Raw genomic sequence first — 11,440 nt, forward strand, 5'->3', positions numbered from 1 at the left:
GGAGAAAAACGTAATTTTCAAAACTTTGATTTTTCTTTAAAGATTTTTTAACCACTTGGTCGAGAAAAACAAAGTCTGTCTTCTGGCAACGTCTGTTTCACCCCTGGGCAAACAGGGCATGTGCCCAGGGCTTACAAATTTTCAGGGCCTCAAAATTGCTACCTTTGGAATTTCACCCATAGCCCATGCATTAAGACAGCACTACTCACGTGTCCCCTTCACCTGCAAATGACTCTGCATCAAAATTAATATTTACCCAGAACCCGAACATTTGAGAAACAGGCCCTGACTTTTGGTAGAATTTTTCAAACTAAATTTACTCATACAAAAACCAGGATATTTTCCTCCAACTTTGAGTTATCCAAAACATTTGAAAAAATTCAAGGTAAACAAATTTTAACATAACATTTGATATAATACACAAGGGGATTTTGAATTATTCAAAATTCAAATTAACCAAGTTCTACTGTATTTATAGTAGTTTGTAGCGCACAAGTTCTTATTGGCTCCATAAAATGCTGTCTTCCTATTTGTTGATGTAATTTTTTGGTCAAATCTTCAAATAATATTTGTGTGATTCACCAGTATGTTTGTATGAAGCACTATGGGATTTAATAGGATTAAATAAAATCTTATTTGATATCTTATTTTAATGAGTGAGCTAATGGGCTTTTCAATCAAACAGGGCCCCACATTACATTAATTTTGAATTTTTTCATGGATTAAAAATTTCTTTTATGCTAGTTTTGAATTTTTATTTTTTCTGAAATTATCATTTTCATTTATTTTAAAATTGTTTCTTTAATTCTTGATTTCGATATATTCTAAAATTATTTCTCAATGAAAGAAATTACATTGAAAATTATAAAAACTAAGATGTATGTAATTTTTGAGTTATTGAAAATTCAGAACTAATGGAAACAATAATTTCAGAAATTGTAAAAAATGATTTTAAAAATTATAAAAATCAATTCTGAAATAATATCCTTCATTAATTCTGAATTCTCGCGAATTTTTTATGTAGATTCAGTGTGGTCATATTTTTGTTTCAGCATTTTCGTGTAATCTCATCCCCTCCTAATGCATTATAAGTTTGTTCTCAATTTTCCCCTTTGTCCCTTTTTAAGATGGTCCCAAGTATGTATGCTTAATTAACCTTCACTGTTTTCAATCTCTCATTTAACTAGATTTTTTCTAAATTGTCCGACATTTTCTCAGCTTGTCTAAATAAGACAGGTTTTACCGTTAATATTTTTTGACTAGTATCTGCAATAAGAAAAATATAGTACAAAAACTTATCATTCACATGCAGGCCCAGAATGATCAATGCCAGTCAATAGAAGATGTAGAAAAATATAAGTGGCCTAGAACGACAGAAGAAGCAAAATGGAGGACATCGAAAGTATGATTCCTTCTTTTTATTTGTTTATAGATGCTATTTTTTTCTTGATATTGTCATCTTGAAAAAAAACAATAGAGTGGAATCTTGACAACTTGACACTCCAAGGAGATTGAAAAACATGTCAACCTAAGCGGATGTCAAGTTAGCAAGGTTTTATTTCCTCTAAAAAATTTTGAAAATCGCTTATGCATGTACCATATTTTAACGTGCATAACCCCCTTTTGCCAAAAAAATGGGTCCAAAAAATAGGGGTTTTTTTAGATATATCCTTTCAACTTCTTTTTCCAAATTTCAAGCCCAAATAATCGGGGGATTCATTATACACTTTAAAAATATGGTATATTATGACTATATTGTTGAACTGTTCTTATTTCATTTTGTACAAATTCATAAAATGTTTTGATTTGCAATTTTCTATGAAAAGTTTTCGTACTGAGAATAATCCTGAATTAAGTAGAAAAGCATACTTTGATTGTTGGAAGATCTGTTATTTGTGAATGAGCTGTGAAATTGTCTAAAATTACTTTCTTCCTCTCACTTGAAACATTTTGATTTAGCTTTCTCAAGCATCTCTCATTCAAAGATTTTCAGAAATCATTCATATCTATCTGGCTTTCGTTTCGTAGTCCGCAAATTGAGTTTTCATAAGGTATCTAATTGGTTTTTTAGTTAAACAAGGCCCCCTCCTTATTTTCAGGTTTCCCAAACAGAAAAATTACAAGAAGTAACTGTACCCAAAGGTATGGGGAGAACACATCAATCAACAAATGAACAGCAGAAACAAACATATAGAGATAGATGGCTTTTTTCTCCGCCCAAGGTATTAAGGAAACACATATTTTCTGGAATTGCATATGCCAATGTGAAATGGTGGTAAATGAAAATGATGAACCCCCCTTTCAAAGTACAGACCTTGGGTTGAAAAACTGATTTGGACTTCTAATTTTTTATTTTGTTCACATTCTGTGGAAAAATATTTCTTTTCCCTCCTTGAGAATTTTTTGCCTTCAAAGAGGCAAAAATTCATTTCTAAACGAAGGTTGATTTAGAAATTAATCCTTCGTCAAACTCTGTGAATGCTCCAAAACGTGTATTGCCTGGAGAGGGTCCTATGTCAAAGACTAACTCATTCTTTCTTCTTTTCTTTACGGTTCCAGTCTGGATTCTTTCTGTACAGACAGTGTATCTGTAGATTCAAACATGACTTAAAAAATTTCATTCCATCAGGTTTTTCTTTTTTCTCTTTTAACACTTTTTCATATTGCATTTGTTTTTACAAGGTTCAACTGAAAGCTGGCCTGAATGTCCTCGTTTGGAGAACAGTTGGAGTGAGCTTTCTGGATTCAAAAGGAAGGAAGCCAAAACCTGTTCGTATAAAGAATATAGAAATTAGCGGTGGGTGTTTTTTTTTTTTGCTAGAAAATTTCTAATAAATTGAATGAATGGTTTTTTGTAGAGTGTAATTTTGATATGAATGGTATATGAATTTTATATGTACACTATGTACACACGCACACATTAAATGTTGCACCCATGAGACATGATATTAAACATTTCCATTGCTTGATTTAGCATAGAACAGCTCCTATATTCATTAATAAAATTTTTATACTTCATTAATACCGGTGTGACATGACTCGCCATTGAACTTCATTGTTTCAGTGATGTAAACTGAATGGAAGAATTGTCTGGGGAATCAGCAGCACTCAGAAAGCACGTTTAAATATTCCTCAGCTGCAATTACAAAGTTTCTTCAGACAGTACATTAAGATTTATTGAAGAACATTTTAAAAATATCGGTAAATTTTGAAGATTTATCAAGAACAAAATCACTCAGCCTATTCCTAAAAAAAGGTAATATTTTTTCTCAAGAGAGAGGCCAAATTTCTTTTCACAGATGGGCTGATAGAATGAATGCAGGACCCTGACCAGTCTGGACTGTCTCCAGACTTATCCCGTTGCCAAGGTGTTTCATCCCCAGCTTCATGGTAGAGTCTGGAACAGTGTATACATAGCTGTATGAATGTGATCGGCTTGCATTCATACCTCAAAGTTGGGAACCACAGAAAACCAACTTCAGCTGACTACCACTGTAGTGCTGGTGGGGTTCGAACAGTGCCATCTTAACGCATGGGCCCACCAGGGCACCTCAAGAGAAAAAGGGCCGCACAAAAATTAGATCTGGTTGAAATTTTCTAGAATTAACCAGGTGGGGCCTTAGAAAAGTCACTTGGCCCATGATGCTCTTAAGACGGCCCTGGGTTCAAACCCAGGTCCTTGCTACGTAAGTTCGTCACTATGACCATGTCTCCTCCACCCCACAAGGGTGGGGCTGACAGGGCTCGGGACAATCACCATTATTTTTTAGTTTTTTCATGCTATAAATTCACTATAGAAGGGCCCATGAAAAGTCTCATTTAGGGGCTTGCTATCCCAGCCTAGGGTCCTTGTTCGTGGGGGGGGGGGGAGGGGGAGAACTGCAACCGCTCGAACTGAACACCACAGCAGCATGACAGATGGAATGTACCTTGAAACATCTCTTGATAAATATTCAGTCACATGCAAAAAAACCCCAATTTTTTATGAACATTGTCTTACAAATGTACGGCATGTGTAATATATTGTCAAATAATATTTTACAGGAGTTGCTTACACCTCTGAATGTACTCCATGTGAAGCAGGCACTTACAGTAGTTCAGGTTCCAAATTGTGTACAGCCTGTCCAGAAAATACATATTCTCACATAGGAGCTTCTGAATGCACTGCTTGTGATCCAGTGTCTGAATATGCACGTAAGTTGGAGTTTGAATGCAAAAAAATATATGATAAAATAGATTTATGATGGTATATGCTGTACTGTATAAAAATATTTCTTAAATGATTTTATCCAATCTGTGTGCACAGTGTATACTTTACCATGGCATCAGAATTTTTTTACTGTTGTTTTCCAGCCAGAGGTTCAGAAAAGTGTTTGAAAAGACGTCCATGCAGTTCTCGAGATTATTATCAGCTCCATACTCCATGCGACAGCATGAAGCTAACCCGAACACTATACAAATGGACGGAACCAAAGATCTGCAGAGATGATGTCCCAGGTGCAGTTATCATCCCAGCAATATCTGAAACTGTTCCATGTCCTCCGTGCAATCCTGGTATGGAGTACTCGAATAAATCCATGTGTGAGTTTTGTCCGAAAGATCACTTTTCTGATGGTGCCCAGTGTGAGTAGTTTATTTGATATTATACAATTATAAAGTCAAGTATTATACAATTAAAGTCAATTATTTGATATTATACTTGATGAATAATTATATTTATCAATATTTATATATATTATGTTCATCATATTATTCTTATAATATGAATAATATTATATTGAATTTAATAATTATATTCTCATTTGTAACTTTTTGTTTCATGAAATTTTTATTCCTTCCATGCATAATTTTAGAGCATTCTAATTATTTAGGGTTTCCATATGGTTTCTGTTACAATTCAATACCTTGTAAACAATAACAATGAAATGAAAATTTTATTTTCTAGCTTGTGCACCATGTCCCCCCTCTACAGCCCCAAATTATGGTCTTTTCTTCCGTTGGTGGCCAGAGTTTCCTCCTGGAATGTATGCGAGATGTATGAGCTTGGAAGGTCAGTGATAATTTTCCTCTTCAGACTGCATGATTAGATACATTCCAACATGTCAATAATATTGTAATAATTACAATAATATAATAAATGAGTAATTGTGTGTGTTATTTTGTTCTTGTGTGTTTATCTTTTTCATTCTCACATAGTAAAATTACAACAGATGATGTGGACCATGCTCGAAATAGGAAAAGCTACTCTATAGGTTATAAATACTAACCTTACAATAGATCAGAAGTTTTTGCTTTCTGATATTGATTTATTACATTGAATTTTTGGAAGCCACCAAACCTTAATCAAACTATTAGCGAATAAGAGTTCATAAATTTGATTTAGGTTTTTGTTTTGTTTGTGTAATTGTGTCTTTGACACCATTATTTCCATCCATAGTCATCAATTGTTTATCACTTTAAAGTGATAGATAAAAGTCTCTTTGTATTGACAATTGGGTTGAAATACTGTCTAAGATAGGGTTCTCAAACCTTTTACATTCAAGGGCCACATCAATTAATTTGTGAAGCTCTGCAGGCTTTGAGGGATGAATCACAATGTATGGCACCCACCTTGAAAGACAAATTAAATTATTAGGGTTGATTTCAGCTACATTCATCAATTTAATTTAAAAAAAAATCGAAACTGTCTCACAAATTAACAATCGCAGATTATTAGCACTGAGGATTTTTCTCGAATGCCTAGGACTAGTCAGTCCGATATTAAAAAACCCAACTTTTAACTTGAAATAGGGATTCCTCAACAAGTTTATTCGAATTTGACTCTTCAATCAATATTGCCAAAAAGTTTCCTGATGCTGTTTAAAAAATTAATCTCTTATTAAAGTTGAAACTTGGTCAGTAAGAATTTATGTCAGGATTTGATTTTACTGTAGATCTACCGATCCTTCGCACAATGGAAGGAAAGTTGGAAATGAATGAGAGTTCCAATCAGTTTCAGACAGTGGAATGCTGATTTTATTTTTAACTAATCAAAGTGTTTTGGAAGGCCACTAAAATATCGTCGATAGGCAGTTGGGGGAACCATGGGACATGGGTTGAAGACTCCTTGCCCAAGGCTTTCAGGACCTACTTCGAAATTGAGTGCATAAAACTTCTGGAACATTGTTTAGGGCAGTGATTCCCAACGTGGGCGTTAACGCCCCCTGGGGGGCGGTAGAAGCTACGGGTATAGCATAGGGTTCTATGGGTTAGATTGCGTTGGGGGGTGGTGGGAGAAAAAAATTTCTGAAGAAGGGGGCGTTGGGACAAAAAAGGTTGGGAAACTATGGTCTAAGGGAATCACTTCCTAGGTTTTGTCCAAAATTGTGATTACATCTTAGGGGCAGGTGCAGATTCGGGGGGGGGATTCCCCCCTCCAAGTTGAATAGGTAACTTTCTCAGACCATTGCTCAATCCCTGTATATTTATGCATGTGGGCCAATCTGTTTTTACAAATTGTTGTGTCAATACTACAACTCAAACTCAATTTTAGATGTTTTGAGAAAAAACATATTTAAACACTGAATGTGTGAAGTGTATGTTTAGCATTATAATACATAGAAATAAACAAAAATAACTTTGCTTAGACTTGTGTTACAGATTTCCTAATTTTAGCATATCGAAGAGATTTGATATGCTAAAATTGAATTCAAGCATTTTTTGTACTCGCTCAGAAATCATAAATTTTCGAGTTATCAAGTTGTAGTATTGAGACAACAAAACAACCATAACCTAGTAAAAAGTACTCGATGACTGGAAGAAATTTTTGCAGCTAGGGGAAAAAATAATCATAAAAGAGACTTGATCCTTTGCTGTAGATTTAAAATTAGATTTTGAATTAAGTCTTTTTTAATTTTTTTCTCATGAAATAAACTGTAAATTGTCCAAGCATGATTCCACATATCTATTCTGTGCTTGATCATTGGATCTTGTATAAACTCTTAAATCCTTGATCATTATGTACTGATAGCTTATAGGACTTTCTATTCCTGACTTATGGATATTTAACATTTCTCTCGTTCATATTTTTTGAAAGCTATGAAATCAATACAAAGATGATGAATTGAAGAGATAAAATGGATAAATTGTGTTAGTGCCCAAGTATCCAAAATCTAGTTTTTTTAGTTGAGAAGAGAGCAAGTTCCATGCTGAATGGAACTGTAAATACTGAATGGAACTGTAAATACTGAATAGAACTGTAAATACTGAATGTACTCATGATTATTTAGTTTTTAATAACTGAAAAGTTTTATTTGTGCTGTAAGTGCCTTTTGAGAGAAGTGAATGTTTCACTAGCATTACTGTTTCACCAGAGAAAAGTGATCTATGTCCTTAGCTTTGTTCTTATACGACCTTTAAACTCTTTGGCAGGAAAGATTGAAAATGCTAAAAAACTCGTAAGGTTTTTTTTTCTTCCTCTTCTAGTAAAAAAATGTTATTTTTGGCACTAACATGGGGTTTATTTACATATATTTCAACTCAATTGCATTTTACCATACTGTCTTAAGAGCATCATGAGGCTCTTCGTCAAATTCTTTTGAGGCCCTCTATCCTGACAAGAAATGCAGATCTTATCACAAGGTCCTCTCTCTTCAGTTGAGGTCCCGAGACTATGGGTGGGTTCATGCATTAACATGACTTAAATTTTACATGATCATGCAGATTTTTTTGTAATTTCTGATTTGTGAACAGAAAGTCAAATTCTTGATTTTTTTCTAAAACGTTTTCATTGCAATGGACAATTCACTAAATGAATTTTTCATAAAACCTGTTTAAAGAGCTTTGTTTTTTTTTGTAAATATGTGTATATATATTGCGAATCTTTTTTCCTTCATAAGTGATTCCCATGCTCTTTTTTGTGTAGGATTTAACAATTTTTCCTTTTAAATGCTCAACAGAAGGTGGTTGCATGACCAATGATGTATGGCAGGTTGCTGGTGAGAATGTTAGAACAACTTCTGGTGAGAGTCTAGAAGCATACTTGGTCTTGTCTTTAGATGTTCCTGGTTTCCGAGCCAAAGAACGTCTCATCAATGGACAACCAGCTGAGATTGGTCGTGTCAGCTTCACATTCGAATTGCAGTGCTCCTATGGATGCAACTTTGTTTTCACTATTGTAAGTTATTCAGATATTGAAATGCATTTGCATTAACTTTTCGCAGTTCCATATAGAATGTGGAATCAACATCAGGAAAACTGGTACTTCATTGCTATAATAATACCTTACAGTCACAGGAAGGCCCCCTGGTGAATTTGGCTTCTTTTCAGAACTTATGCAAAAAATGCAATTGCTATCATCCATGAGCCTTCTCCACATTGCTGGGAGGTGATATAAAGTCTGAATTGTACCAACAAAGTGCTGAAAATACCTTTGGACCACATAGGGTTAATGATAGATACAGTACTTATAAATTTCAGTGTTGAAAATTACTTGATATGCTGTATGAAATAATAGTTCCTTTTTTCTGAATGAAAATTTCTGTGTTTTTAGGGTTCAAACCGACATCCATTTGAGGAAATTGAAAGCTGGAGCGGACGCCAACCAAAGCAACATTTCAGGTGAGTTTTGTGATGGAATTTTTTTTTTCACATTCCACATCTTTTGAAAACGTATCCTCAAGGCATGGCCTTCAAATCCTGGAGCAGTTGCCTTTCACTGGGTCTTTTCATGGGCCCCTCTGTAGTTAATTTATAGGGTGAAAAAACCAAAAATGATAAGAATCGCCCTGGGCCTCGGGCTGGAATCCTGTCAGTCCCACCCTTATAGAGGGTCATGCCATAGGGAAAACATAAATGAGAACTCAACTCAGTGGTTCAAAATACAACAGTGATGGGGGTAAGAAGTTAGGCTGAATAAGCTGTTCATAGTAATAATAACTGCATAACTTAAGCTTTTGTTGGCACTATTGGCGTATGCATAGGGGATGGGGGTTTTATTGTTAAACACACTATCCCCAGAGCTGAGATTATAGCATATTTTTACAGATAAAATGTAAACCCCCTCCTCCTCAGGAAAATTCTGGGCACGCTACTGGTTGGTGCATTATTCACAGGCTCTAAAGATAAAGAAAATAAATTTTTCAAGAAATTGATGTTTTTTTTAAAATAAGTAACTTTCCTTTGGTTTTTTTAGCTATGCCGTCACCCAAAACGACAGTTATACTTTTAGTTGGGCTTTCCAAAAACTGGGGTTTGGAGAAAACGCTTCTGCTGAGAGTGTGCAGAATGACGTAGCTATCGTATATGAGGTCAGTGTAATGAATACAATGTCTGGAGGTGCATCGGATTGTGAACCATGTCCTCAGGGAACTGAAGCAGAAGGGTAAGTTTCAATTAAATTATCTGGAACATCATTGCGCTTTGATATTACTAGAACAAAATAATCTAGTGAGTCTAATATTGCATCTTTTTGAATGTAATCATGTCTGCGTGTATGCTTTCAGTTAAGTAAATAAACTTATTGCTTTCATATGTTATTTTTTTGAAGTGATATTAACTTGAGTGTTATTTTGATTTAAAATTCCAATTTATTGCATTAAGGCTAAATTCACAATTTTATTTTCTGTACAGGTTTTTGTATCGTTGCATTCCTTGTCCACCAGGGCATTATCTCAAAGATGCTGAAAGTTTGGAGTGTCTACCATGTCCTGTGAATTCATACCTCTGGCAGGAAAAGCCACATGAACGAGAATTGTGTAAATCTTGTGGTCCAGGGCTGAGAAGTGAAGATGGGCAGAACTGTTACAGTGACTGTAAGGTCTTCCTTTTCGATGGAACTTTCTTTGACCTTACAACACTTCCAAAGTGAGTGCTTATATTGTTTCTGTAGATGCATGTTAGAAGCTACTTTTAAACTATTCAGAAGCGCTAATTAAGTTTAACACTGGGCAAAAAAAAGCAAGTTTGAAAAGTTAATTTATTTAACGTTTTCTGTCTTCGTGCTTTTATATGCAATAACTCAATATATTTTGCTGATAGAAGAAAAATTAAGCTAAGAAGACAATTTTTGCAGAAAAAAAGGTATATGTTGTGGTAACTGTGATAAACTGGTTATTATACATATTTACCAATCATCTTGGTAAGTTTGAAAACATAATTTTTACCAGCGAATATGCATAATAACCAAGTGTCATTGGTAAATTTGATAAATTCTTGGAATTTATTGCCTTTATCTGTGATTATGCATAATGCCCTAGAGCAACAGTTCTTGACCTTTTTTGACACACAGAGCCCTTTTCAGTGTGCAATTCCTATGATGGAGCCCTGTTGGACTCGAGAACCCCTTTTTAGTGTATAATCAATATGATGGAGCCCTTTGGTCCCTCTTTTTTTTCAAATTTATATATGTCAAATTCACTGATTAATTTTATTTTCCTCGAACGGCTGCAGAGCCCCAAAGGCTCCGTGGAGCACCAGTTGAGAACCGCTGCCCTAGAGTAATTGGTGAATTTGATAAATATAAAAAGAATCCCAAATGAGTTTAGAATGTGTGATGAATATAGTTGGACCCCGATATAATGACAATGAATTTTACGATAATACCTCTATATAATGATGCAATACATGTGTATGAATTATCATGTATAGAATATTGGATAGTACAATTTATCATGTTTACCAATGACACAATGCTTGGGTACCATGAATCAGTGCAATCTTAACACATGGACCCACCCTGGGACCTCAGAAGAAGAGGGCCCTCACAAAAATGAGATTCTGTTGAAATTTTCTAGAATTTGCAAAATAGGGTTTTAAAAAAAAACACTTGCCCCGGGGGCTCATGATGCTGTTGAGACAGGCCTGCCATGAATAATCATCCGTAAAAGTTATTAAATTTTGGGAAATTTATCAAACTTATCAAAATGTTCGGTAATTATGCATAATACCAGACTTACCACATTAATTGTAATATATAAATTGAATATCTTCAATTTAAAAAGTTCAAATTTTAAAGTAATGAATGAATAATATGTATATATTGACTAAGATTTTCATGATGGTGTTTGTATTTATAAATGTTATATTGTTTGGCAGGTATGTTGAAGTGCGTGGAACACCACTTTTTACAGCTCAGGGAACTCAGTATTTTCATGTGTTCAACATTTCTCTTTGTGGTGAAGATGGCAAACCAGCAGCTGTATGCAAGAATAATGTGACCTACCATGTAAGTAATACACTCATTATCGTAGGGTGCAGCATCTAAATATTTTTGGTATTATAAACCCCCCCCCCCCCCCCATGCTTATGAATGATGACTTTGTTTTAAAATGATAACATTCTTATTGATGATTATTTCACAACAGTAAGGATGAGGCGTAAGTCACAGCTAATTTGTTCATGTGAATGCAAAAACCTTAAATTATACAAATGAAAAGGGAGGGCATGAGACACTGTTAGAAAC

General features: G+C 34.6%; 1 protein-coding gene across 2 annotated transcripts in view; it reads left to right on the top strand.

The window, feature by feature from the left end:
- LOC149084455 (endosome/lysosome-associated apoptosis and autophagy regulator family member 2-like) overlaps positions 1-11,440 on the top strand; it is a 59,255-nt gene that overhangs the window by 30,814 nt on the left and 17,001 nt on the right. For both annotated transcript variants that reach the window (XR_016192978.1, XM_089234857.1), the window contains exons 5-14: positions 1,313-1,402; positions 2,683-2,797; positions 4,045-4,194; positions 4,354-4,623; positions 4,946-5,050; positions 7,938-8,155; positions 8,531-8,598; positions 9,173-9,361; positions 9,610-9,843; positions 11,074-11,203. Coding sequence is in view for 1 of the 2 variants with exons in the window: in XM_089234857.1 (XP_089090983.1) it covers positions 1,313-1,402; positions 2,683-2,797; positions 4,045-4,194; positions 4,354-4,623; positions 4,946-5,050; positions 7,938-8,155; positions 8,531-8,598; positions 9,173-9,361; positions 9,610-9,843; positions 11,074-11,203 (1,569 nt within the window). In the remaining variant the exon portion in view is untranslated. The remainder of the gene's footprint in view (positions 1-1,312; positions 1,403-2,682; positions 2,798-4,044; positions 4,195-4,353; positions 4,624-4,945; positions 5,051-7,937; positions 8,156-8,530; positions 8,599-9,172; positions 9,362-9,609; positions 9,844-11,073; positions 11,204-11,440) is intronic.

The sequence above is a fragment of the Pholcus phalangioides genome, unplaced genomic scaffold, assembly GCF_987345545.1.
Source record: "Pholcus phalangioides strain wild (caught in Gottingen) unplaced genomic scaffold, Ppha-v1.0 ptg000008l_1, whole genome shotgun sequence".
Classification (NCBI taxonomy): Eukaryota; Metazoa; Arthropoda; class Arachnida; order Araneae; family Pholcidae; genus Pholcus; species Pholcus phalangioides.